The sequence below is a fragment of the Neovison vison genome, chromosome 10 (assembly GCF_020171115.1).
Source record: "Neovison vison isolate M4711 chromosome 10, ASM_NN_V1, whole genome shotgun sequence".
Taxonomy (NCBI): domain Eukaryota; kingdom Metazoa; phylum Chordata; class Mammalia; order Carnivora; family Mustelidae; genus Neogale; species Neogale vison.
The window spans coordinates 1,611,680-1,639,591 of NC_058100.1; the positions used below are offsets into that span (position 1 = coordinate 1,611,680).

General features: G+C 55.0%; 1 protein-coding gene and 1 long non-coding RNA gene across 2 annotated transcripts; one reads left to right on the forward strand and one right to left on the reverse strand.

The window, feature by feature from the left end:
* Positions 1–249: 249 nt before the first annotated feature.
* Positions 250–26,681, forward strand: DAP3 (death associated protein 3). Its single transcript, XM_044266515.1, has 13 exons — positions 250–522; positions 12,662–12,793; positions 16,032–16,154; positions 17,338–17,439; positions 19,652–19,760; positions 19,879–19,971; positions 20,703–20,833; positions 21,509–21,589; positions 21,674–21,832; positions 22,351–22,410; positions 22,926–23,015; positions 25,556–25,673; positions 26,382–26,681. The coding sequence occupies exons 2-13, from the start codon at positions 12,752–12,754 to the stop codon at positions 26,465–26,467; spliced, it is 1,194 nt and encodes a 397-aa protein (XP_044122450.1). The 5' UTR covers positions 250–522; positions 12,662–12,751; the 3' UTR covers positions 26,468–26,681.
* Positions 9,822–27,808, reverse strand: LOC122918274. Its single transcript, XR_006386579.1, has 3 exons — positions 27,662–27,808; positions 12,041–12,332; positions 9,822–11,902 (listed from the first exon to the last, which is right to left on the reverse strand). It is a non-coding gene; the product is annotated as an uncharacterized LOC122918274 (long non-coding RNA).
* Between the last annotated feature and the right edge of the window lie 104 nt (positions 27,809–27,912).

The following is a 27,912-nucleotide window of genomic DNA, read 5'->3' on the forward strand; positions in this document are numbered from 1 at the left end:
CCCCCCTTCCCCGCCCCCACGGCCACCAACCGCCGCCACGGCCGCCGCCGCCGCCGCCGCCGCCCCCCCACATGCCCTCCGCCCCTCGCGCGTGCGCCTCCCACAATCCCCCCCGCCGGACCGTTCCATTCCGGCCGCCGCGGGAGCGGGACGGGGGAGGCCCGGCGCCGCGGCGGGGCCGCCGTGAGGGCTGCAGCCCGGGCGAGGGGCGGGCGGGGGCCCGGGACGACTCACCGCCGCGGCCGCCGCGCAGCGCCCCCGACGCTGGCTTCCGCGCTCGGCCGCCGGGCCGCGGTGGGCGCGTCGAGGGCGGCCCGGCTCCCCTCCCCGGCTGGCGGGTGGACGCCGCGGCGGCTGCGCGCTGAGCAGCTTCCTGCCGAACGGGCTCAGCTCGCCGGGCGTCTGCGGGCAGCGCGGGGAGCGGCTGGCCCTCGGCGGCGCGTGCGGCTCGCGGCCCCGGGGCCCTCGCGGGGGAAGGAGCCGGCGCTCGCGGGCGGGGAGCGGGATCCTAGCGCCCACCAGGTAGGGAGCGGGGCCGTGCGGCCGACGGCTGTCCGGGACGGGGGGCTTCCTCCCGGGTCCGCGGGGCGGACTTGGACCCGCCGGGAGCCCGCGCGCCCGTCGCGCTTCTTGCTTTGTGTGGTGAAGCCCAGCCCGGGGGCTCGGGGCTCACGGCCGGGCGCCCGCACGCTGCGCTGGAGCGCTCACGCGTGCCTCCGGGCGGGACCCGCTGCTCGGGGCACCGGGGCCGCAGACCACGTATTCCTGGCTCCGCGCCGGCCTCGTTCTTCCGTGTCTGGCGTGTCCTTCAGAACCTTGTCTTGCTTCGTTCTTTATCGAAAAGAAACGAAAAAGTGGACGTAAAACTTAGTCACGTCCGAATGGGTCTTCCGAGTCGGTGAGATCCTCTCCGCCGAGCGGAGCGTGTTCCCGTCGCAGACCTGACGGGGCAGCTCGGCTGTGCGGTGCCGCCGGCCCTCCGGACGGTTCGTGCGGCCGCGCGGGCCGAGGCCTGGCGGACTTCGGCGGCTCCTGACGCTGCTTTCTCAGCACTCTGCGCCGACACGTACTTTCTCTTGGTGGGGCAATGCGGGGGGACTCCGGGCTGTCCGAACCCAGGGTCTGCCTAATCTCGCAGTTTTAGTTTCCCCCAAAGGGTAAAGCAGAATACGTTCCCGGAGGGATCTGTCTCCTTGGGTTTCCATTTCCTTCACTTCTGTGGACTTGCAGGGATCCAGGGAGCGGCTTGAGAATCCCTGTCCTAGACTGACCTCAAATCCCTGCTGAAGCTCTATAGTTCAAGTAGACATACCCCCTTTCCACATTTCCATGCATGGGTCAGGTTGTGTTTGCATAGTTTGTATTTTTGAAGGTAAAGAGAAAATTAGCTTTAATGATCCCATATATATTTGGTTTTCCTAACCATGTGTTAAGTCTCAGCTCTTTCATGGGGCCCATCTAAGTTTACTTTGATCTTTCTTTAATTGTATCCTATATGCAAATGTGTTACCCTATCAACATTTTAATTTTCTTTAAAGATCTTACTTATTATAGACAGATCACAAGTAGACAGAAAGGCAGGCAGAGACAGGGGGAAGCAGGCTCCCCGCTGAGCGGAGAGCTTGATCCCGGCTTGATCCCAGAAGAGGCTGGGCTGGATCCCAGAACCCTGGATCATGACCTGAGCAGAAGGTAGAGGCTTTAACCCACTGAGCCACTAAGGCGCCCCCTACCAACATATTTAATTTGATGATAGAGACCAGGTCTAACACTCCTTGAATATTCTTTTATAGCCGTAGTGGAAATGTTAAAAGAACCTTAGATACTTAAAATCTGAGAAGGGAAAGAGAATTAACATTTGAGGAATGCTGCGTGGGGAGAACACGTGTTCCTGCTTACCTAACACTTTAGCACAGATCATCCTAATCCACGGTTTACAGACGAGAAGCCTGAGGCTCCCAGAAGTCCAGGAACTTGAGATTTCACATTGGGTGTGGTGCTTGGGTGGCTCAGTCCTTTAAGCGTCTGACGTTGGCTCCGGTCTTGATCTCAGGGTCCTGGGATTGAGCCTGCTCAGGAGGGAGTCTGCTCTTTCCTCTCCCTCTGACCCACTCACGCTTCTGTGTGTGCTTTCTCTCAAAAAAATGAAATCGTAAAAAAAAAAAAAAAAGATTTTACTTTGTCCTACAAACCTTTTTCACTTTACCACATTATCTTCACAGTAAAAATTTGTCATCACCAGCATAAGTACATGTGCTACGAAGAAAAGACACTTAATGGATTCCACTGCACCTGTGTATAAAGAAAGTTGCTTGCTTTCTCAGCCTTCATCTTGCTTTCATGAATTGCCCGCTGAGTATACACAAGATCATACCCTGTTCTTTTGTATAAGCCCCAGTGCCTTCCAAGCTATATTAAGTACTCAGCAAAATGACTTTATTGAATGAATGAAACCTGAATTCCTTGACCCAAGGAAGGTATGGAAGGCAGAATCACAGTCTCCCAAAGATGGCTGTGGCCCAGCCTCTGGAACCTGTGTGTATATTACATGGCAAAAGGGTACTGAGAACGCAGATGGAATTAAGTTTGCTAATCAGCTAACCTTAAAATAGGGAGATTATCCTGGATTATGTGGTAGGCCCACTGTAAGTACAGGAATTGTGGAAAGATGGAAGATGGGGCAGAAGAGTCACGACCGGATGTTGCCGGCTTTGAAGATGAAAGAGCAGCCTCTAAAACCTGCAGAAGTCAGAAAACCAGGTTCTCTGTGGAGCGTCCAGAAAGAACGCGACTGCGCGTGTGCACTTTACTGAGGGACTTCTAAACCACAGAGCTGCCAGCGACAGATCTGGGTGGTTTTATACCACAAGTTTCTGGTAATTTGTCACAGCCGCTGGAAACTATGTGGAAAGGGAAGCGAAGGCCTAAGTAGGCTCCAGAATACCTGGCTTGGATTGTGGTTTTGTGCTTTAATTCAAGAGTTTGTTTTGTTTTTAAGATTTGATTGATTTGAGGGGCAACTGGGTGGCTCAGTGGGTTAAGCCTCTGCCTTCGGCTCAGGTTGGTCCCAGGGTTCTGGGATTGAGCCCCGCATCAGGCTCTCTGCTCATCAGGGAGCCTGCTTTCCCCTTTCTCTCTGCCTGCCTCTCTGCCTACTTGTGGTCTCTCTCTCTCTGTCAAGTAAATAAATAAAATCTTAAAAAAAAAAAAAGATTTGATTGATTTGAGAGAACACAAGGTGGGGTGGAGTAGAGGGAGAGGGATAAGCAGGCTCCGTGCTGAGCACGAGAGCCAGGGAGCCAGATGTGGGACTCCATCCTGGAACCCCGGGATCACAAGCTGAGCCAAAGTCATGACGCTTAACTGCGCCACCCAGGTGCCTCTGTGCTTTGATCCAAATGAGGCTGTGGTTCAGCTGAAAGTTTGCCCTGAGAAAAGAGATCCGCATTCCTGGAGCTGCCTGGATTTCCAGTGTTTCCCTGCAGCTCTGCCTCTGGCGTCAGGCCTCAAGGTGTAAATAGACAGCCGGGCTCCATGGTCCTGCTGTACCGCAGCAGTCTTAGCTAAGCTGCCTTCAGACTCGGCTGCTCGAACAGGAGCACTTAGACACGCTTTTCATGGTGCTTCCTTGCTGGGGTGCTGTCTCAGTGCAGTACAGGTGTACAGGAGAACTTCTTCCTGCAAACTCCAAAATAAAGTTTCAAATGTTAAAAGAAATTTTTAAAGATAAAATCCAACTAGAATATCATCATGATTGACTTTACATGTGATAGATTGTGGAGAAATGCTATCTAAGCACAATAGTCTAAATTTCCTATGTAACAAAGGAAGAACTCGAAATTTTGGAGGTGGGTGTCCTACCAAGATTTTAAACCACCGCGTCGGGTGATGGATTGCCTGTTGGGGAAGCGCGAATGGACACCCGGACTGCGCAGGCGCAAAGCCGAGCTGTGAAAAGTTGGGTAGAGCCTTAGTGGCGGTGGCACATAGTAGATTTAGGTGCCACAGTTATCTCCATTCTAGAAATGAGGAAACAGCCCCATGGAGCTGAAGTAACGGGCTCGAGGTCACACAGCTATTAAGTAGGATTTCAGCGCGTGGATTTGAGAGTCCGCGCTTCTGACCATTCTGCCATACTTCCCGCCGTTTGTTGTGTCTGTAAATTGGAGATGTTACCTACATCATTGGATTGTCGTAAAGGTAAAGTGAGTTGATTCACATAAAGTACTTAGAGGCCCCCGACTTACAGAAGGTGTTGGGGATATGTTAGCTCTTGCTGTCATTGGAGCCCAAGGCTGTTCTTCGGTGCACTTGAGTCGCTGGAAAAAAGAAAACATCAACACGGATGCCCCTTCCTGTGTGTGGACCAGCGCCGCCCTTTTCTTTCTTTTATATGTCGGTGCTGTCACTGCGCTCAGCTTCGTAAACGTTAGATGACCAGAGGAGGGAAACATCTGGAAAACCTGCTGGAGTGTCCTTGTTTTATAGGTAGGAAACTTGGCCTGAGAGAGAAGGAAAAAAAGACTTGTACGAGCTAAAATCAGTGTCTTTTCCTGTAGGAAATGCTATGTGCAGGGCACTTGCCTTGCAATGTAAAGGGCTCATCCGTCCTGACGTGGATTTAGATGCGGCGTTGGGGTGAGGACCCACTGCTTTTAGTTACTTATCATCAATCTCTAACAGTTTGATGCAGCAGGGTTTTCTATCCTCAGAAGTATAATTCCTGCAGAAAATTACGTGTTAGCTTAAAGGATCTCACTAAGGGTCTGTTGATTTGAGTTTGTAAAATTTACTCTTTGGGCGATAGCAACCTGATCCAGATTCAAAAAGTACAAAGCACACCTCCCTCCCTGTTCTTGCCCCCAGTGGAACCCATTCCCTCCCCTGAAAGCAACCAGTATTCTCAGTTTTTGTATATCCTTCAAAATACGGACCTTTTTACAAACAGATTGTGTGTGTGTGTGTGTATATATATATTTTTTTAAGATTTTATTTATTTATTTGACAGAGATCACAAGTAGGCAGAGAGAGAGAGGAGGAAGCTGGATCCCTGCTGAGCAGAGAGCCCGACTCGGGGCTCCATCCCAGGACCCTGGGATCACTACCTAAGCTGAAGGCAGAGGCTTTAACCTACTGGGCCACCCAGGCGCCCCTATATATATATATATTCCCCCCCCTTTACACGAGTGATAGCTAACTGTACACAGTGTTCTGTGCTGTCTCTCCCCTACCTAATGCATATGGAGGTTTTCCTTCATCAGGTGCAGAGGGCTCCCGGGCTGTGTTGTTAAGCAGTGGTGTGGCTGTGGTGTGGCATCATAGGGCTGTGCTGCTTGCCCACTGGTGACAGATAACTTAGATTCTTTCTATCTTAAGGTCAGAAACAATGTTGCAGGGACTAATCTGACATTCATGACAATCTCTGTTTTCATTGTCACTGTAAAAGAGGTTTTGGTTAGGTCTCATAAAAAAAAAAAGAAAACTTTAACATGGACACCTTACTGAAGTGTGGATGTTTTTATTACATGAACAATATTAATATTACTAATTATTGTTAATAACATTACAAATCAAAGTCAAAAAAAAGTTACCAGCAACATGAGCACTACCATAGACCAGATTATTTTCTGTCCATCCCTTTCACGCGTCCGCACTTCAGAACACTAATCTAAATGCACCTTTGGGTTGAGCTCAACCTAGCTGTGTCCCCGGCCCTGAAGCGGGGGGGTGTTATGGCTGGGCCTGCGTGTTCATGTAACATGCCTTCTGCGAAGCCTTCAGAAGCCTCTCCGATGTTTCACTGGTCTCGCGTCCGGGAATTTCGCAGGTTCAGGTTGTTGATGAGGATCTAGGGTCCCCCAGCCTCAGACGCAATCCTGGGCCCTCCCTGGGCCCGCCCTCTGCCTGCTCCATCAGGAGAGTCGGCACCTGCACTCTCTCCCTTGCCCTGGGACAGTGAGTGCAGGTGGTTTGCAGCAAAGACACCTAGTCTGTGCTCGCTCCAAGGTGTCGTCATCAGTGTGTTTCAAGGAGACGCCTTTACTTCGACAGCCCAAACGTGGGGAAGTAGATATAATGAGGATTACAGAAAGCAGCGTAACAAATTCTGTTTTTTTGAACCAAGATTATGAAAGCAAGGAGAGTAGTTTCCAGGAATCAAATTTTTCCTAGAACAATCTTTCTCAGCCTCAGCACTCACTGTTGACGTTGGAGGCTGGGCGACTTGTTGTGGGAGACTCTTGTGTGCATGACGGGCCGGTCAGCACAGTCTCTGGCCTCCACTCGCTGGACGCCACCACCCCTCCCCCAAGTCTGACAACCAAAACCATGTCCCGAAATTTCTAAATGTCCTCCAAGGGGGCAAAATTGCCCTAGTTGAGAATGACTGCTGGGGCGCCTGGGGGGGTTTAGTCAGTCCGGCGTCTGTCACCAGCCCAGGTCATGATCCAGGGTCCTGGGATCGAGTCCTGCTTCTCCCTCTCCTCCCCACTTGTGTTCTCTCCCACTGTCTCTGTTGCTCTGGCTCTCACTCTCAAATAAATAAATAAAATCTTAAAAGGAAAAGAATTGCTGATCACCAGGACATCAGCCTTGCTTCAGTAGAGAGTAAGTCATGGCAGACTGATACATCCTTTTTGTCTGAATTCCTTGAATGGTAAATCAAAATAACGACATGACATTCATTGCGTCTTCAGGAAAGTAAAGCATTTGATAGTCTCCTTATGGCCTTTTGGGGAAGTACGTCCTGAACGTTTAATTGTTTGAATAACCATACCCAAAGACTCCCATGTTAATTCAGTTGAAATTCCCTTTACCGTTGACATCTGCGCACAAGTTCTCATTCTTAGCAGCACATGGGAATCAGCTGGAGGACTTTGAAAACTGCCAGTGTCTTAAGTCTCCCTGCAAGAGACTGTGATTTAATCAGTCTGAGAAATAGTCTGGGCATCAGATGTTTTAATTATGGGCGGACCTCGTCTCGCGGTGCTGGGCCATGGGGTGCGCGGCCGCTGTTGGGTTTTCACAAATCAGGCTTTGGTTTTTAGTTTTATCCTTAACTGATCTTTCTTTCTTTCTTTCTTTTTAAGTTGAAATATAGTTGACACAGTTGCTTTAGTTTCGGGTGTACAGCACGATGTTTCAACAACGGGGTTTTTTTGTTTGTTTTTGAGATTTAGTTCATTTTAGAGAGAGAGGGCGAGAGAGCACAAGCGGGTGGAGAGAGAGACTCCAGCAGACTCCACGCTGAGTGCGGAGCCCGGCGCCAGCCTCCATCCTGCCACCCTGAGGTCATGACCTGAGCTGAAATCACGAGTCGGATGCTTGACTGACTGAGCCAATCCCAGCAAGTTTATACATTGTTCTGGGCTCACGACAGTGTAGTTACCATCTGTTACCACACAACACACAACGCTATCACTGTCACTGACTAGGTCTCTCCGCGCTGTATGTTTTAGTCCTGTGACTGACTGACTCCATAACCGGAAGCCTGTATCTCTCACTCCCCTTGACCTGTTTTGCTCATCCCTTGACCCCCCCCTCCAGCAATCATCAGTTTGTTCTCCATGGGTTCATCTCTGCTTGTTTGTTCATTCGTTTGTTTTGTTTTTAAGATTCCACATATAAGTAAATCATATGATACTTGTTTTTCTCTGACATACTCAGTTAGCGTAATACACTCTAGGTCCGTCCATATGGTTGCAGATGACCCGTCCTCATCCTTTTTTATGAATGAGTAATAGTCCATCTCTCTCACGCACAAACACACAGAGACACACACACACCCCCTCCATCACTGGGCATGTGGGTTGCTCCTTAACTTGGCTACTGTAAGTAATGCAGTGGGAAACATAGGGAAGCATGTATCTTTTTGAATTAGTGTTTTTATATTCTTTGGGTAAATACCCACTTCAGTATAATTATTTTGCCTCTGGATAGCTGGCGTCTTAGCACCGTTTGTTGAAAACGTTTTTCTTTCCCCCATTGAGTCGTCTTGGTGTATGTGTTGAAAATCAGCTGATTGTGATGGAAGACTCTTCCTGAGCTCACAGCTGCACCCCACTAACTCAGGGATGTGGTGGGTCAGACGCGTGTCCTCTGTCGACGTAAGCTGATAGCACAGTCTTCGTTACTGTGGCTTTGTAGTAAGTTTTGAAATCAGGAAACGGGAACCCTCCAACTTTGTTCCCTTTTTTTTCAAGTTTATGCTTTTATGGGTCCATTGCATTTCCATATGAATTTTGAGATCAGCTTGACAATTGCCATAAAAAATGTTGCTGGGATTTTGATAATGGTATTTTTTATAAAAAAGAGAACTGAGGGGCACCTGGATGGCTCAGGGGGTTAAAGCCTCTGCCATCAGCTCAGGTCATGATCTCAGGGTCCCGGGATCGAGCCCTGCGTCGGGCTCTCTGCTAGGCAGGGAGCCTGCTTTTCCCTCTCCCCCTGCCTGTCTCTCTGCCTGCTTGTGATCTCTGTCAAATAAATAAATAAAATCTTTTAAAAAGAGAGAGAGAAGTGATTATTTTAATGAACTGCATTCTCAATGAAACAATGATATGATAGACTGTTTAAAAATAGTCACTCTTGGGGGGGCACCTGGGTGGCTCGGTGGGTTGAACCTCTGCCTTCGGCTCAGGTCATGATCTTGGGGTCCTGGGATCGGGCCCCACGTTGGACTCTCTGCTCAGCGGGGGAGCCTGCCTTCCCCCTCTCTCTCTGCCTGCCTCTCTGCCTGCATGTGATTTCTGTCTGTCAAATAAATTAAAAAAAAAAAATAGTCACTCTTGGGGTGCCTGGGTGGCTTAGTCCATGAAACATGTGCCTTTGGCTCAGGTCATGATCTCAGTGTCCTGAGATCGAGCCCCTCATTGGGCTCCCTGCTCTGTTGGGGAGTCTGTTTCTCCTGCTGTCTCTGCTCCTCCCCCTACTTGTGCTCTGTCTCGCTCTCTCAGTGTCTCTGTCAAGTAAATAAAATTTTAACAAAAAAGTCACTCTTAAAATATAAAATCTAAAAACGATAGGTCAGGGGCGCCTGGGTGGCTCAGTGGGTTAAAGCCTCTGCTTTCGGCTCAGGTCATGGTCCCAGGGTCCTGGGATCAAGCCCCACATCGGGCTCTCTGCTCAGTGGGGAGCCTGCTTCCTCCTCTCTCTTTGCCTGCCTCTCTGCCTACTTGTGATCTCTCTGTCAAATAAATAAATAAAATCTTTAAAATAAATAAAATAAAAACGATAGGTCATACCAAAAGAGCATTGATAAGTGAGGAAGGAACTTGTACTGGGTAATGATTGCTTTAAAAACTGTAGGCATTTAGCCAAGAATAGAAAAAACAGCACAGAACTACACTCAGTTCATCATGTGGGAAATGGCTTGTAAAACCTAAGAGGACTGGGACAGTGAATGGAAGCTGCTGGGAGACATTTCAGCTCAGATTATGAAAGAATTTTCCAGAAAAACTGTCTGAAAACTCTGTAGGCTGCCTTCGAGTTCCCCTGACTGGACGTGTTCAGGTGCTCAATGACGGACAACGCGGGACACACAGTAACTAACGGGACAAGCTGCCACTGTTAGCAGGTGATAAGGGCGCTCCGTCCCTCTTCTCACCTGGTGTAATAATGTCTCCCTAATAGTTGCTGGGGTATAATGCCTTCACATGGCTCAATATAGAACCTACTTCTAGAAAATAGTAATTAGGGGCACCTGGGAGGCTCAGTCGTTAAGTGTCTGCCTTCGGCTCAGGTCATGATCCCAGGGTCCTGGGATCGAGCCCCGCATCGGGCTCCCTTCTCCACGAGAAGCCTGCTTCTCTCTCTCCGGCTCCCCCTGCTTGTGTTCCCTCTCTCGCTGTCTCTCTGTCAAATAAATAAATCTTTAAAAAAAAAAAAAAACAGTGATTGTTAAAATCAAGGTAGCACTAATTCAGTTCAGCACTAGTTCTGAAGAGTCCAGTTCCTGAGCTAAATCGTCTTAACCTGTAGACTCTTGGCTTCTCTCTCCACGAAGGCCGCTCCGTAGGAGTTCTGTCCCTCACGGCAGAGGCGTGACAGCCCCCAGGTCTTCACTGGATGACTGGTTAGACGCCTCCTTACATGGCACAGGGTCGAAGGAACAACTCTTAGTGCCTATGACACACAGCCTGGGGGTGCCTGGGAAGTCAGGATGAGTGAAAAAAGCCAGTATCAAAGGCAGCGTCCCGTACGTGTCCTTCATAGGATGTCTCCGAAGTGACGCGGTCCCAGGAATGGAGAGCAGGGGACTAGTCGTCAGGGGTCCAGTGGGGGCGGGGGACTCCGAGGCGATAACGGGAGGAAACATCCCGCACACGAGCTCTTCGGGCGACCTTCAGCTGCAGGCGGCTCTACAGTGACCTCAGCAGAACAAGTTCAGTTTGCACAACAGCCTGATTTCTGCGACCGCTGACGTCCGAGTCAGCACAGGGCTCCGGGCCGCCTTTCTGGGCTGGGTTCGGGCCCTTCCCGACTCCCTGTCCGCATGCATCGGAGCTTCCTGTGAGGGGACTTGCGCCCGAGAGAGAGGGGACCTCAGCGCGTCTTTCATCAGGGCAGCAGCAAAACCTGACTTACGGTGGGGAGCGGGGACCCCTTCCCGGCACCCCGGGAAAGGCTTCGGACTCAGAAAGTGACTCGTCTCCGGGGTCTCTGTTTCCCGCATTTAAAGCAACGCCTGGGGTCAGACAGAGGACTCTTCTGTCTTGGAAGAGAACTGGGCAATTTAGCTTGGATTTTTCCATCACTCCTTTGTGGCGTTTGTGGTAAAATATGCAGAACGTCAGATTTACCGTCATTTCCAGCGGGTCCACGAGGTCACACCCGCGTTCCCGTGTGGCCGTCACCACCATCCGTCCCCAGAATTGTCTCGCACATCGGACTGTTCCCCCCCCGAGCCCGGGCTCGGGCCCGGCCCCGGCCCGGCGGCCAGTGGTGAGCCGCGCGCCTGGCCTGCACGCCTGCGAGGGACCCTGGAGACCTGAAAGGACACTCAGTCCCCGGAGTGTTCAAGCAGTGGCGGCCGTGAGCCTTTGTCCCGCGCTGCCCTGACGTGTGCCTCTGCTTCCCCGCGGCGGTAGGAGGTGCTCTGCGAACGCGTCTTTTGAAAGACCAGGAAAACCTGGTTTCGTGCGGGCTCTTCGCTGGGAGATCAGACTTTGAAAACTCTCCACCTTCCCCCTTGTGTTGAAAGTAACTTCCATTCATTTTTTCCGTATTTACGTATCTGAGAGACAGCACGAACATGTGCATAAGCGGGAGGGGCAGAGGGCCAGGAAGAGAGACCCCCGCAGACACGGGGCTCGGTGTCGGCACCGCGGGTCACGACCTGAGCCCAAACCGAGTCAGATGCTCGGCCGCGGAGCCACAGGCGCCCCGGAAGCAACTTCTGTTTCCTGCGTGTGCTCGCGCGTGCGTGTCCTTCACCTTTAAAAAGCAGTGGGGAGCTGTTGAAGGATTCGGAGCAAGACTTCGGCGGAAAGAATGGATTGGAGAAGCTCACGGCTGGGCGCCCGCAGACCGACAACCGCCCTGTGGGCTCAGGTGCTAGTGTCCAGGGATAGAGCTGATCCCATTTTCCTGACCAGCATTTCTCATAATGTCTAAACCCGGCCAGGGTCATGACCCCAGCGGCCACAGGGGCACCTGTGGGAAGAGTGGACCTTAGGACCATGTCATCTGCTCTTTTCTCTCCGGAACCCATGCCCCCTTCAAAGCTACTGCCCACAGCTGTCTGTACTGGGGTGCACTGGGGCAGCAGGGTTGGGCGGGCCAGACGTGGCTGGAGTCACACTGGGGTCCTAAGTTTGGAGTCGAGAAAGTGGAGGCTGAGTGAAGGGCTCGGGGCTAGAGATGAGCCGATGTGGAGGGTTAGGATGGGCGTGGCAGTTAGCGGCTGTGGATGGGGAAAATAAATAAATCAATGAATAATAAAATTAGTACAATAAGCTCCCGTACCCGTAACCCAGCGCTGGAAACAGTGCGCGCCCAGCCTCACCCTCACCGCCTCTGTTCTGCCCGGGCTATCCTTCACCTCTGTCCTTGGGTTTCGCTCCGTTGCGTATGTGCCCCGGGGGATGAATGAGGAAGTACGTTTCCCAGCTGTACGCCAGTGACATGACGTGTAGACGCGTGCGCTCACACAGCTGGTTTTCCGAGATGCCTCAATGTCCCGCGTATAACCGCAGTCGCAACTCTCACTGCCGTGTGGGGTCTCGCCATGGCCGCTTCTGTTAATCCGCTCCTGTCAGCGGGTGCTTGGGCTTTGGACGGTGACCAGCGTTACACGTAGTTCCCAGTGCACACGTACGTGTTCTTCTGGAGTTCTTCAGGAGAAGAACACTTGGGTCATAGGCCTGTACATTTTCAACTTTATAAGATAACACCAGATGTGTTTTCTAGGGTGATTGTGCCCCCACCCCCCAACCGTGCCCCCCCAACAGTGTCCCATCGGGGCCCCCGCCGTGCTGCACAGCTTCTGGCCCGGTTCCTATTGTCTTTGCCGTTTTCCCCAGCACCGTGTCTGAGTGGTGTCTCATCGTTCCCTGACTTGTAATGAGAATGAAAATCTTTTCATGGGTTTACTAGCCATCTGTTTCAGGTTCTGTGAAATGTCTCACGTGTGTTTTCTGCTCCTTTCTTGGTCCCTCTTCAGGCGCTCCGTGTGTGCTCTGGGCGACATCCGCGCGCCGTCTGCTACCCAGGTGCGGCCCACCACTTCAGTTTGCCTGAGCTCACAGCCACGATGCTGAACAGGGTGACAAGGCTTGTCCCCAGGGCCCGGCAGGTGAGTCCCGGCTGACCTCGCTGCTCCATGCACATTGTCTCTAGGTGGAACTGTAGATTCTAGATGGATTCTCCCAGTCCAGAGTGACGCACTCTGGAGGGTGGCTGCTGCCTAGGCCTTTCGCTTACTTCTGCTCTCAAGAGGCCACTCCGAGCCTCTGCTCCCGGAGTCTGGCCTTGTAAATAGCCTCGTTGGAGAATTGACACTTAAAAAAGAATTAGCTGAGGGGTGCCTGGGTAGCTCGGTGGGTTAATAAAGCCTCTGCCTTCAGCTTAGGTCATGATCCCAGGGTCCTGGGATCAAGCCCTGCATCAGGCTCTCCGCTCAGTAGGAAGCCTACTTCTCTTCCTCTCTCTCTGCCTGCCTCTCTGCCTACTTGTGATCTCTGTCTGTCAAATAAGTAAATAAAATCTTAAAAAAAAAAAAAAGAAAGAAAGAAATAGCTGAATAAGCTGGACTGCAGTTACCTTTATTAACTGTTGTTAACATCTCATTGGATTGATGATTATCCCCCTTAATGAAGTATTTGAAAGAAAAATAAGTTGCTTCCTTAGACTTTTAGCATCTGATAGCTGAATAAAATAGTAAAATCACATATAAAAACGGCCCTTGCATTGCTCTGCTTCGTTCACTGAGCAGCTGTTTCCTCAGTACCTTCAGGACTCAGACGGCTCATTGCACATCCGTGGGTGTGATTCGCTGGGCCGCGTTACGTGCCCGGCACAGTGCTAAGTGCTTCGTCTCGTTACGTCTCCGCGACGGGGCAGGGGCCGGCAGGAGACATCTTCGCTACACTGAGACAGAAAGTGAGCAGTAGCCAGGCTGGGCGAACCGCCCGCAGCGACCTCCCGGGAGGGCTGTGGAGCCCAGGCTTTCAACACAAGGCCTGTGGCCTCAAGCGCGGTCCTTGTGGCCCTTTTATGGTCGCGGTTCTCCTGGATATCAGAAACCAGAGACAGAGTCAGGGTTCCCCGAGTTTGTGGGGCCTGCAGAGAGCACCCCAAGACTCGAGTCCCAAAGGGTGAGAGCCCCAGGAGGGCTCCATCCCTTCCGTCTCTTCCTTTGCCACACGTGAGACCATCTAGAGGATGGGCCCTTCCCTCCATGGAACTCTTTTTCCCAGGGGTTCGTGATAAAGCTTGTAGATGTGAAATAACCCATTATTAGGAAATTAAAAAAGGAACAAGGACCAGCAATAAATTCAGGCCTCCAACTATTTGCACTAAAAGGCTAAAATCTGTTCCTGATGGCCGACGAGAACAACCTGAGCCCATGGCAGCCGGCAGTCTGAGAATTTTGTGCTTTTTGTAGATTGATTTAAAGTCACCTTGCTGAGGTCGCGGGTGCCGCTCTTTCGGGAACTGTCTGGGTTTCATTCTGGAGCTGTGCGGAGGCAATGGCACCGGGCGGTCTCCCCGCAGACGCAAGACTGTCTGGGCGAGGCCATATGTAACATTGTAAGGAGTAAGGAATCCATTTTGCTAGGGCGTAATTTGCTGCAAAAAGCATTTAACTAAAAGAAAAATCAGAGGATTTGTGTAGAAATACCACCACCTTGTGGCCCTTGAATATCTGTAATTTTCTATCTGTTACTTTTTTTTTTTTTTTTTTTACAAAGTCCTGGGGCTTTGTCTCCTGTAGCAGGGGGCCCACCGGGGTGCAGCCGCTCGGGGCGTGGCGGTCAGACCCCCATGCCAATGCCCCGGGCACTCCTCAGCTCTGCACAGCCAGTGTGGCTGCGGGTGCTGCGGCTGTTCTGGGTTGGGTTTTTTTGTCTGTTTTCTTTTTTTAAGATTTTTATTTATTCATCAGAGAGAGAACAGCAGGCAGAGGGGGACGCAGGCTCCTCACCGAGCAGGGAGCCCGATGCGGCCTCGATTCCAGGGCCCTGGGACCATGACCTGAGCCGAAGGCAGACGCTTCACCCACCAAGCGCCCCTGGCGGCCTGGGTGTCGCAGATGTTCAGTCTCGTTCTTGCTCTTGCTGCGTTTCCGAGATGGTGTGGGATGCACGTGGGGTGCCGAGTCAGCATGTTGATTCTAAGGTTTTAACGATTCTTTTGCTCAGAAAAATTACACCCATTTAAGTTTTTAACAACTTTCTAACCGGTATTTTCTCCTCTAAATCTTGACTCTTCGTCTTTCCTAGTCCCAAAGATTTATCCTCCCTAATAAGATGTTTACCCGACAGCACGGCCAAAGGGCGCCTGGCCAGTTGGTTGGGAGAGTATGTGACTCTTGATCTCAGGGTCGGGGGTTCGAGCCCCACGTTTGGGCTATAGAGATGACCTAAAATAAAGGAACATAAAAAGAAAAAGAAAGCATGGCTGATCCCTGCCGCTGTCAGGTCTCAGACTCGGCACGAGAAACAAGGCCACGGTGCCGACCTCACCTGCCTTTCGGGTTGTGTGTAAACTCGGTTTCCCAGCCATACAGAGCTGGTGTCTCCTTCTGCCTGAGGCCTGTTATCCTTCAGCTCAGTTTGGGGGTTCTCCGGGCAGTGGTTTCTCAGCCTTGCCTCCCGAAATCCCATAGCCCAGCCATTGGTTCAGGGGCGGCTTCCTCCCACTTAGCTGGAGGCATCCTCAGTCAGAGACTTTATTCCAGGCCCCGCCAGCAGGACAAGGACTGCGGGCATGTCCTGATACCTGTTTCGTGGGAGCCCCGCATGGGCCCCGTGAGAACAGAGGTGGCCACGATCACTGCCCGGCCGCCGTGGGCCAGAGCGCAGGAGCGTGCCACCTGTTCCAGGCTGCCAGCGGCGGTGCCTGGCTCCAGAGCCTTCTCTAGCAGATGGCTTTGCGTCCGCGGGGTACGGAGCCCAGCCCCAGCAACACAGCAGATTCAGAGAGTGGACCACGTGATTGGATGTAGAGAATTGGACAAATCAAGGTTCCTTGCACGTAACGCTAAACTGTGTATTAGTGAATTTCCCTGTCGTAGATGGGGCTCAAAACCTCGGTTTTGTAGCATAAAAAGTCTGCAAATCCCAGGGTGCCTGGGTGGCTCAGTGCATTAAGCCTCTACCTTAGAGGCTGAGAGATCAGGTCATGATCTCGGGGTCCTGGGATCGAGTCCTGCGTCAGCCTCCCTGCGTGGCTGGGAACCTGCTTCTGCTTCTCCCTCTGCATCTTCCCTACACTCGTCATGCTCTCTCTCAAATAAGTAAATACGTCTTTAAAAAAAAAGAAGAAAAAAGCCTGCTAATTCTAAAACATTACCATGGTTTCTTTGATAGTTGGACCCTGGACATTTTTTGCACGGGGGGCCCCAGGGCCCCCAAGGCCTTGCTGTTCACCTGGATGACCAGGTTCCGGATGAGAGCCCCAGAGCCGGTTCCCGCCCCAGCGAGGACGACCCGGTGAGTCTCTCGTGAGCGTGCGGATTTCGTTCCGGTCTTCCAAGTCGTGTCGCCGTCATTTTATGTATCGGGAGATCCGGCAGCCGGGGAAGGGAGCAGGTCTGCCTGCAGTCTGCGCCCCCAGGACAGATGGGGAGTCCGGATGGGCCCCTCGGGCAGGCTAGTCCACATGGGATTGAACCCCTGCCGCTGCGGGCCACCGTGTTGCCGGGTTCTGTCGGGCAGGGGGCGGGCCCAGCCCTTCGGAGCTCCGCAGGGGAGTTTCTGGTCTCCCAGTGCGGTGTGGCCGGACTTGGCCCCTGAGTGACCCGACAGGAGCAAAGCGGCTTTACTGCCACAAGCAGGCGGCGGGGGCTTTAAAAAATAAGAATCTGTAAATAAGTGTAAGTGGAGTAGTAAGTAAAGACACAAGACCAAAGGGAAGCTACAGAAACGGGGGCCACCGGCGCCGGATCGCGGGGAGTCCGCACGCCCGGGTCGCAGGGCTGGCGTCACAGGGCCCGGTCCTGCCGCTGGCCTGTCCGCCCGTTGCCCGCCGCCCTGGCAGCACCTCCCGCTGTCAGGAGGGGCCGTGTCAGGGGTCTGTCCGCGGCCGGGGTTGCGGTTTCGCCTTCCCGGGCTCCACGAAGGCCGCCCTGACGGGGCCGTGGGTCGGGGCGAACGTGTGAAGGGGGCGTGGGACGCGGAGCCTGGCCCCCCTCAGCCCACACAGGAGGGGAGCGGGCCTCTGGAGCCAGGATGGCGGCGCGGCACTCCCCTGCTTCCAGAAGCTTCACGGAGTTGAACAGGGAAGTCACTGAGGCACCGCTCAGCTTCCCGTGGCAGGGGAGCCCCCCTGTGGCGGGTTCCTCAGGTTTCCATGGACACGGCGGCCTGCAGATCTGTCGTCTGTGGATCTGTCGTGTGCCGGGAGCCTCTCCGCCCCGCACAGAAGATTCCAGATGGCCGGAGTCGTGTCCCTGCCGCATGCCACCCCCACCCCCGCACGCGGGGCTCACGCTGCCGAGCAGCCGGTGTCTCGTGGAGGCCGACCGCCAGCCCCTCCGGGCCGGCCTGACGAGCAAACGACCTCTTTTCCAGCCCTGAGGTGTGAAGTGTCCTCGATGCGGTCGTGGGCCCTTCCCGCCGCTGGGACGAGTCGCATGCGCGGCCCGTGGCAGCTGCTGGCGTCTCTGTTTCCCAGGCTGGGGCCGGCGAGCAGCGCGAGGGCCGCCACTACCGCATCCCCCTGCAGGACCTCCCGACCGTCTTCCCCCACGGCCTGCCCCGTCGCTTCGGCCTGCAGGTGCTCACCAGTGGGGGGGGCGGGGGGCGAGGGCCAGGCCGTGCGGACTGGAGGAGCCGGAGTCTGCACGTGGGGCGATCCGCGGGCTGGCGGTGCGGGGCGGGCTGAGTATGGGCCCATGGCCAGAACCGTGCTCTGGTCCCCATGTTACCCTCCCGCAGCTTTCAGGACGTCCGTTGCTCAAATAATCGTTCACAGATGGGTCTCAGGTTGGCCTTAGCAAAACGCCATGAGGAAGTGAGCTGTGGGGCACGAAATCATCATCTCTCCTGAGCCAGACAGAAGTGGGATCTGGATTAGAAGCTTTAATGTCCTTTATTGGCCTGGATTTTCAGGAAACTTCCACCCAAACACGTACTCTTGGGTTCCTTTGTAGCCGCTGGACATGCCTGATGAACTGCAGGCCTGGGGCTTTTTTGCTCTCGTTTTCTTGGGTGTTTTTTTCTTTTAAGATTTTTCATTCACTCATTTGACAGGGAGAGAGGAAGACAAGCAGGGGGAGTGGGAGACAGAGAAGGCAGAACAGGGAGTCCGATGCGGGGCTCAACCCCAGGACCCCGGGACCATGACCTGAGCCGAAGGCAGATGCCTTAACCCCCAGGTGCCCTGCCAGCCTGGTTTGTGGGCACAGTTGGCTTCTGACCCCTCCTGCTGCTCTGCTCTCAGCCTCGGAGACCCCCTTCTCAGCGAAAGGGCAGACTGGATTGCGCATGTAACTATTAGCTTCAGAGGCAGAGGATGCCATCCCTTCCACGTCCTTTAGTTCAAAAAATTCGGCGAGACACCAGTAAGGAAGCGCATGCTAGACCACGAGTAGCCTTGTCAGCACCGCAGAACTGGGGCGGAGGGCCTGGAATTTGGAAATAGGACGCAGTCGGGAGAATCAGGTGTTGGGGCGCTTCAGCCGAGGATGCTGGCGGCCCCCGTCCTGCTCCGGCCCCGTGACCGTCTCCAGTCGCTTCCCGGCTGGCCTGACCACCAGGGCTGTGGAGGGAATTACTCATACATTCCTCCCATAATTTCCTTTTACATGAAGGCCAACTCCCTCCCCACTGTTTGTGTATTTTAGCGCTGTCATGTTGCCTAATATGGCATTTCTGTTTTAATATCCCTGTCACATTTTCGGAGGTTTCACTTTACATTAAGTTTGAATTTGCCTGTCAAGTCCTTCAATTCAGCTGTACGGTTAGGATTTCTTTAAAAATATCAACACTATTGGGGCGCCTGGTGGCTTCAACTCTTGGTTTTGGCTCAGGTCATGATCTTAGGGTCGTGGGATCGAGCCCCCATACTGGGCTCAGTGCTCAGCGGAGAGTCTGCTTCTCCCTCTGCCCCTCCCCAACTTGCGCCTGCTCATTCTGTCAAGTAAATCGTTAAAAAGAGGATAGCAACACAAGTTTAATCCTTATTTTCTTGTAGATAGTGCTTGTTAGGTATTTGATCTTACTAAGAAACATCATGAAGGGGAGCCTGGATGGCTCAGTGGGTTAAGCCTCTGCCTTCGGCTCAGGTCATCCTCTCCGGGTCCTCGGATCAAGCCCCACATCAGGGTCTCTGCTCAGCAGGGAGCCTGCTTCCTCCTCTCTCTCTCTGCCTGCCTCTCTGCCTACTTGTGATCTCTGTCAAATAAATAAATAAAATCTTTAAAAAAAAAAAAAAAGAAACATCATGAAATCCTTTATCTGCAAATTACTGCCACATGCATCAGCGCGTCCCAGATTTTCCCACCAGAGTATTCCTGGTGACAAAAAGGGACTGAAACTTTTGTGTCCGTTCTCTGGCATCCAGGGTGGCTTGTGGGCCCCTGATCACACCTGCTCCTGAGCTGTCACATATGTTTCTAGAGAAAAGTCCAAATACTCCTAAGAATTAGCTAAAAATAGATTTAAATGAATTAACATTCATTCAGCACTTAGCATGTGTCAGATACCTCGTGAAGCATTTTACCTTCTTTCAGCGAGTTAGTCCTGGGTGGTTTGCGGAGCGTGTGACAAGGTGCCCGCGGTCGCCTGTAGATTTCCACGTCGTTAACAAATCCGCAGACGGGGACTGCTGTGTTAGTGGGAGTCAGCTGGAGTCTAGGGGTGCACCTTGGATCCAGTGGCCCAGCCTCGCCCGAGCGGACGGGGCTGGGCGTGCAGCGGGGCCCTCTGGCTGCCGGGTCTGCTCCGCGCCCCTCGCCCCAGCCCGCCCTGCTTCCCGGTTCTGCCAGGTGAAGACCTTCAACGAAGCCTGCCTGATGGTGAGGAGGCCGGCCCTGGAGCTCTTGCGGTACCTGGACGGCACCAATTTCGCTCACCCGGCCGTGCGGTACGTGCTCTGTATCCTTTGCCGCCTGCCGGAGTGTCCTCACTGATGACGGGAGGGGGTGGGCAGCGGCCCTCTGCTGACAGGCCGGAGCCCTTGTGGTGAGGTTTTCCTTGACCGCGGGTGCTTTAGATGGGGAGAAGGGGACAGGAAAAACCCTCAGTCTCTGCCATGTTATTCATTTCTGTGCAAAACGGGACTGGCTGGTTGTGCACGTTCCCGACGGTAAGGAGGCGCTCTCCTCCCTGCTGGGCTGCGGCTCGGGGAGCGGCCGGTGGAGCTCGCCCGGCCTGACGTCGCGGTCCCCCCAGGCCGGTTGCATGTGGCAAGAGAAGTGTGGCGACAACCTCCCGAGAGCCGCTTGGGGCCACCTGGGTGGCTCCGTTGGCTGAGTGTCCCCGTCGTGGTTACGGCCCCAGTCGTGGTCTCAGGGCCCTGGGATCGAGCCCCGCATCGGGCTCCCTGCTCAGCGGGAAGTTTGCTTTTTCCCTCTCCCACTCCCCCTGGCCGTTCTCTCTCTCTGTTAAAGTAAAAATAAAAACTGCTGGGAATCTGGTGATCTGTCACCCTGCGGCGTGCCTCGGGCAGACTGCAGTGCTGGGGACCTCAGCGGGACCAGCATGACCTCTGAGGCCAGAGGCTGACCCCCGGACGCACGATGTAGACTTGCCCGTCCCCTTCCGCACAGCGTGCCACAGTGACGCTGGGCCGCGAGTGGGTCTTCCCTTCCCTCTCCTCTTCTGGTCCCGTCGCTTCCCCTCGCTCGCCGGCCCCGCTCGCACGAAGGCCCCCAGCCCGCGGGAGGTCGTCGTAGTCCGTGCCAGGGTCCGAGGTCCGCGGCGGCCTCTCTAGCGCGGGGGTGGGGGCGGCCGCGTCTCCAGGGTGCGAGGGGGGGCGTCCGGAGCGGATCGGTCACTGCCTGGCTTCCTCCCGCATCTGTGCGTCTGTCTCCGCAGCGCACCAGTGGGTGAAGAGCTGCCGGGGCCTCCTGCGGTCGGCCTACAGCAGGCAGCGCTTCGACCAGCCCGTGGAGGCGTCCAGCTGGCTGAAGAGCTTCAAAACGGCCAACGAGCGTTTCCTGAGTCAGGTGAGGAGCCACCAGAAGCCCGGCGCGGCCGCTGGTACGCGTGGTCGCGATCCTGGTGCCTTGAGCATGGGTGACCCGGGAGAGCGAGCGCCGTGCCTGGGACCGCCAGGCCCTCCTGTCCCCGCCGCATTCGGCGCGGAGGCACGAGCTGGCGTCGCGCCCGTGGGACCTGACACGCCATCCCCGAGGCAATGAGAGCTTTTCCCCCGTAGCAAAGTCAAGGCCACACGGATTCCCTGACTCGTCCCAGGCTACAGCCGCAGACCCTCTAAAGCCCATTTCCAGCCACAGCGTTTTCTCCCGATCAAGGTCTTCTGTGGAACCAGAAATGTCCTGGTAGCATCATTCTCTGCTCTGGTGATTCTTCGATACAGTCTCTAGGCTGCGAGTTTCGACTCTGGACATAAGTCAGGGTCACCTGGGAGCTTGTGCCGGTGTCAGGCTGCCAAGGCCTCGTCCCGGCGTCTGTAGTCAGGAGCCCGGCGGCTTCTGTTCTTAACGCTCTAGGTAGAAAAGTTCATCTAGAAAGCAGTCACCTCTCTCCCAGAGTTGCTCACGGGGCTTGAAAAACAAATTAAAACTGACTCCTAACAGCCTGACCCTCCTACCTACGCACTACGGATGGGCTTATCTTTAGGCTAAACAGCCTTTCTCTGGTTTTCATGTTGCTTTTAGATAAAAATTCAGGAGACATACATGTGGAATAAGCGAGAAAGCACCGAGAAAGGCCGGCCTCTGGGAGAAGTGGTTGAGCAGGTACGAAGTAGACAGGGGTGGGTCCCGTGTCGTCCTGGCGGAGGCCTCTCCTGGGCCCCAAGCCCCTGCCTCTCTCCCCTGCAGGGCCTGACGCGGGTGAAGAATGCCACGGATGCCGTTGGCATCGTTCTCAAAGAACTCAAGAGTCAGAGCTGCTCGGGTGCTTTCCGTCTCCTGGTGGCGGTGGATGGAGCCAATGCTCTCTGGGGAAGGACCACGCTGAAGAGAGAAGACAAGAGCCTGGTAGGACACCAGCGTTTCTCTGTCACTGACCACGGGTGCCGCCGTGCGTGCGCCAGGACGAGGCCTTGTAGCCCGTGCACGTTTGCTCGCCTTGGGAGCATGTGAATTAAAACACGGCATAAAAATGGCACCGGGGGGTGGGGCATGCAGACTCAGGGTCGGGGGGTTGCAAATGAACCCCCGCCCCGGGAGCTGGGTTTTGGCCGTTGCTCTTGGCGCTGTGCTTTCGGAACGAGTTTAAGGGACTCGGTTTCCATAGCGTGGCAGCCAGAGCACCTAGCCTCGGAGCACGCGACAGCAGCGGCGTGGGGAAGGGGCTGTGCTCTCCCCCCGTGGCCGGTTTTCATCAGAAACCGGGCAGGTGGTGTGGGGGGCCGAGGCTGGCAGCCACCAACCACTGAGCTTATGTAGCTGCACGGGAAGCTCTCTTTGTGGCCAGTTGTTTGCGCCAAGAGACCGTCCATCCCAGCAAAGCTTGGCCTGACCTCTGTCCCCTCCCCGCCTGCGGTGGCATGCAGATGGCCCCCGAGGAGCTGGCGCTTGTGCACAGCCTGAGGAAGATGGTGCGAAACGACTGGGTGAGTGTCCGGGCCACCTGCTGCTTGTCAGTCTCTGGGTTCGGGGACAGAAAGTTCTTCATTTAAAGTCTCTGTGTTTAGGGGCGCCTGGGGGGGCTCAGTCCTTAAGGATCTGCCTTTGGGTCAGGTCATGATCTCAGGGTCCTGGGATCGAGCCCTGCATCGGGCTCCCTGCTCGGCGGGGAGTCTGCTTCCCCCTCTCGTGGTACCTCTTTTTCTCAAATAAGTAAATAAAATCTTTAAAGATAAATTAACTCTATGTATTTGGTTTGTAATCTCCCCACTGGCTTGGGAACGGGCCCTTGTTTGTGTGTATCGGAGAGCTCTTCCGCACCTGCCCGGCCCTGGGAAGCTCGCCACTCCCTGGGAGCTCGCACGGCCGCACGTGGTCGGAGCCGGGCCCAGAACCAGGGACCTGCTCAGTTGCCATTTGCCTGTACTAAAAATCCAGATGATGACAACGCATTTTCCTGTTCGCCCCTTCTCCTCCCCCGGCCTCTCGGCCTCTCTTCCAGCACGGAGGCGCTGTGGTGTTGGCGCTGAGCCAGACCGGGTCCCTCTTCACGCCGCGGATGGCCTGTCTGCCGCAGGAGCTGCTGGGAAAGGTCCGGTCACCAGAACATCAGGTTCCCCCTAGATAGTCGGTCTGTCTGATGAGCCTTTTGTTTTGGGGGGTTGGTGTTATTTTTTTAAACATAATTATAGACTTGGAGAAAAACCGTATTCGTATCTGACTTCACCCAGATTCCTGAAGTGGTAACGCTTTTCCATGTTGGCTCTATTCTTCTCCATCTGCTTTTCTCCCCGAGTTCTGTGACAGTGACCCGAGACATGCTGCAAGCTTCTAATGATTGCCTGAAATCAAAGACATTCCAGATCTAGAATCTACGGCACAATGATTAAAATCACGGATCTGGCACCGATAAGTTCCGGCACCTGGTCTTTAGGACGTCCTGTGGTCTTGCCCGCTCTCCCAGTGTCACGCACAGAAACAGTCTTGGCCCATGCGTCCCCTCGACTGTCCTGGTCTGTTGGTCTCTCTCAGTCTGGGACAGCACCTGCCAGTCCCGGGGGATTCTGCGGCTAATCCGCCGCTGACCCCGGACGGCGTCTCTCTCAGCAGCCGCCATAGTGAACCCTGAACACTTGGTTCAGGGCCGCGCATCTGCTTTGTCCTCGGGGAAGTCGCTGTGGCGGCCGCCTTGCTCCCCGGCTACCCCTCGCACTCCTGACAGCTTGGACATCCGTCCGTGCGCCTTCCGAAACCCAGCGGTGGTACTGGCAGATAGTTCCCAGCTCCCGCGTTTCTCCCACACACGTGGGTTGGCTTTCCATTACATGTAAGAACTTTCCTGCCCTTCCCACGCTTACTTGTCTCAGCGTGGACACGCAGACGCCTCTTCCATGCGTTCTAAACCTCCACTGTTGTTCTCCGTTCTGGTGCTTAAATGACGGCAGATTTGGCCAGCAGACACCCCTTTGGACTGGCTTCAGTATGCTTTTCCCACACCCCCATCCTTCTCGAGCCCTGGCTTTCCTTGTGGGTGAGGAACGTGGGCGTTCCACACTCACCCGGTACTTTCCACACCCAGGCCCAGAACCAGCCGCTGCTCAGGCAGCCCTGGTTCGTTGTAGAGGACAGCAGTATGTGGACACCAGGTCCCGGGGCCGGGGGGCCGGTGGGCAGAACAGGCGACTCTTGATCTCAGGGTCATGAGATCAAACTCCTAGAACACCTTGGGTATTGAACCTTTATTCATTTATTTAATTTATTTAAAGATTTTATGTATTTAATTGACAGCACGCACAGACTAGGAGGGCGAGGCCCATCAGGCAGAGGGAGAAGCAGACTGTGGCCAGCAGGGACCCCGGGATCATGACTTGAGCCAAAGGCAGACGCTTCACTGACTTCACCCAGGCGCCCCTGGAGGCTACTTTTATTTTTTATATTTTTGAAAAGATTTTATTTATTTGACAGAGAGATACAGAGCAAAAGTAGGCAGAGCAGCAGGGAGAGGGGGAAGCGGGCTCTCTGCTGAGCAGGGAGCCGATATGGGGGCTCGATCCCAGAACCCTGGACCCAGGAACCCAACTGAGTCACCCAGGCCCCCCTAGAGCATACTTTAAAACAAAATGTTTAAAATAGGCCCCCTTTAGGGCACCTGGCTTGCTCAGTGAGTTAAGGCCTTCAGCTCAGGTCATGATCTCGGGGTCCTGGGATAGAGCCCCGCATCGGCAGGGAGCCTGCTGCCCCCCGCCCCCCTGCTTGTGATCTTTCTCTCTATCAAATAAGTAAAGTCTTAGAAAAAATAAATAGGCTGCCTTCTTCAGGAGGTAGAACTGAATTCCCCCCACTCTCTTGAGCACGGGCTGGATTTAGACTCCAAGACCCGAGTGCTGTGTGCTTCCTACATCTGGGCTGTCCCCTCCTCGAGGCCCCCAGGACAGTGTGAGAACCCAGGACACAGGATTCCCACCTTCACGCACGCACGCGCATGCTCTGGGCCCGCGTCCTCACATGCACACCCACACACGTCTCTACGTTCCCTGATTCCTGTGAAACACCCTTGAGTTCCGGCTGATACCGCCCACAGCGCATCCCCTCTGCCCCGCGTCCGCGTCCGGGCTCGGCTATCACCTCTCTGGTTTCGGCCTTGCCCCGGGGCTGCGCCCGAGCTCCTGGCTGCCAGCCCTGGGCTTTTGTCGTCCTGGGCGGGGTCGTTCGTCCAGGTGCTCTGCTCAGGAGTGAGCTCGGTCCCTGGTCCCTTCATTGTTGTGTTTGCAGTCTGCACTGCGGTTTGGTGACGGACTGGTTTCAGTGTGTGCCATTTAGTGGGTCTTTATCGCTGCCCTTGTTCATTTTGTTTGTGAACTAAGTGGCTTCGACTACTGAAGTTAGAACTGTAAAAAAAAGGAATTGTCACTATGTCTGCACAGCAGGTGGCAGCTCCCCCATGGGCATCATCACCCTGGCACAAGGACCACGCAGGAGGCCACGAGCGACAGCGGCCAGCTGCCGTGCGTGGCGCCTGTGTACGGCGGGGTGGCCCGAGAGCAAGGAGCAGAGGAGGAAAGCGGGCACCTTGGACATGCTGAGGTCAGGTCACTCTGATGACTTGTCACGTAACGATTCTTCCTTCTCCAGGAAGGATTTGATGCCTTGGATCCCTTTGTTCCCATCCTGGTCTCCAACTACAGCCCAAAGGAGTTTGAGAGCTGCGTTCAGTACTACCTGGAGAACAGCTGGCTGCAGCATGAGAAAGGTTGGTTCTCGAGTTTTCTGTTCACGGAGTCCCCTCACGTCAGAGCCTTGATGTCTCCCACGGCAGCGGCCTGCATGGTCTTTCTCCCTTGTTCTCGACTTCTCTCTGGCCTGTTAGACGGCAAGAACGGTGGCGGGGGGTGGGGGGCAGTTACTAGACGGTGCGTTTCTTCCCACGACCTCACGTCGGTCTAGAATAAGAGGCTCGGGCTGGAAGCCCAGTCCTGGATGTGAGCGAGGCCCGCCAGCGCCAGGCCAGACCCACGCTCTGCCCATCCCGCTGTGGACACGGGCGCCTTCGGCCGCACACCACAGCCTTGACCCCGGCCCAGGCACAGGCGAGTGGAGCAGAGGTCGTGGTGGTCTTGTCCCTGGGCGAGAGCGAGCCAGCTGGAGGACATCACCAGGGACTGGAGGGAAGGGCAGCTGCAGCATCGGTGGGCCGGGGGCCGTGGCGCGGAGATTTCTGAGGGGGTTGGCGTGCGACAAAGTCTGAAAGGCCAGATGAGGTTCTTGGAATAGAGGGAGACATGCTGGACTGCAGAGGAACGGAGACAGACAGAAGAGTCGCTTGCTGAGAGAAAGGATCTAGAAGCGGGGTCTCCGGGAGCGGTTGTCACATTCCAACACCGTCTGGAGCACGTAGCCTCTGCGCACAGAATCTTCTGGGGCGCACGGCACTGCCACCTGTGTGTCTCCCCCTCTCTAGCTCATACAGAAGAAGGGAAAAAGGAGCTGCTGTTCCTGAGTGACGCCAACCCCGGGCAGCTGGAGCGGCTCTGCGCCTACCTTTAAGCGGCGTCACAGCTCGCACGGAGGACGGGGGACGCTTCCCGTCCCGGACGCCGTCAGACCCGACGCTGCTGGGACGAGTCCGCTCCCAGCCTCCGGCGAAGACGGACATTAGTGCCCTGAAGTGTCCTCTTGTTCCTGAAACCAGTTTATTAGGTGGGATTCTCAGATTTTAAGTAATTACGGTCTTTCCATTAAATAAAGTATCTTTCTTAAAGTGTCGTGTGAGATTTGTAAAACGGAAAGAGCCTTCAGTTGGCCAAATCGAGTTTCTCCAGTGTTCTGTTTGTGAGGGGTCCGCAGGGGCCGGACTGCAGAAACGTCCACTAGTTCTACCTTCCAGACTGGATTCAGGTCGGGAGACCGAGATCCGCCCCGACGTTCTCCCTCCCAGGACCTGGCGCCGCGCGGGCGGAGGGCGGAGGGCGGGCGGAGGGCGGGCGGAGGGCGGGCGGAGGGCGGGCGGAGGGCGGGAGGGCGGGAGGGCGGAGGGCGGGGGGCGGTAGGGACGCCGTCCTGCCCGCGCTCGTGTGCGCCACCCGGCGGGCATTTGAGGAAACAGTGGCTCCGGTCAGCTGCGCCCCTGCGTTCCAGGACCCACCCCTGTGGGAGGACTCGCGTCCGCGCCCCCGCTGCTGCTCCCCGGCCGCGTCTGGGCCCCGCAGCCCCCAGCCCGCTGGTGTCCTCTGCCCTGGAAGGTCCGGGGCTTGGTGAGCACTGACCCCCACAGTGGGTGTAAAGCGCCTCACGCGTGGGCGGCCGCTACCCTGCAGGACCTGATGCTGTAGCGCTTTAGCTGGGGAGCGGCCACGACGGGGACGGTCCGTGGACGTGCATCAGCATGTTCCCCACACAGCGCGCTTCCCGCACGCGAGGCCGCCCGCACAGCTCCCTCAGAACCCGACCCTCGCCCTGACCCGGTCCTCCGTGAGGTCAGCTGGTCACCCTCAGCCCCAGAAGGCGGGAGGCTCATTCCGAACCACGACACGCGCCCCCCCTCCCCCCCGGACCCCGCCGACCGTGAGCGGTTGGGTCTTCAGCTTCATGGTCCCAAGGTCAAAGCCCTCCATCCTCTCTGTCCTCACAGGCTGCTGTCACACCCACCACCTCCTGTTTGAGCTCCTCTGTGCATTTGCCCGTCTGCTGCCTACCCACACCCCTGCGCCCCCCCTTGACCCCCTGCGCAGGGCCACTGACCGGAGCTGCCCTGCAGCGGCTCGCTGGGAGGCTTCCCTGCGCCTTCGTGCCTGCCGTTCAGCCACGTTCAAACCCCAGAGAAGCGCGGATGGTGGAAATCGCCTCCTTTCCTTCCTCCTCCTCTTCTAGAAGCAACTTCTGTTACCAAAATCTAGAGAGGAAAGTCCACACATAAATTGGCATTTTTTTTTAAAGATTTTACCTATTCATTGGACAGAGAGAGAGATCACAAGTAGGCAGAGAGGCAGGCA

Excerpts from the sequence above, each read along its gene's own strand:
- DAP3 (XM_044266515.1), top strand. The coding sequence starts at position 12,752 with ATGCTGAACAGGGTGACAAGGCTTGTCCCCAGGGCCCGGCAG. Across the intron at positions 22,411-22,925 it reads AGATGGTGCGAAACGACTGG|CACGGAGGCGCTGTGGTGTT; the intron begins GTGAGTGTCCGG and ends CCTCTCTTCCAG. Across the intron at positions 23,016-25,555 it reads CGCAGGAGCTGCTGGGAAAG|GAAGGATTTGATGCCTTGGA; the intron begins GTCCGGTCACCA and ends TTCCTTCTCCAG.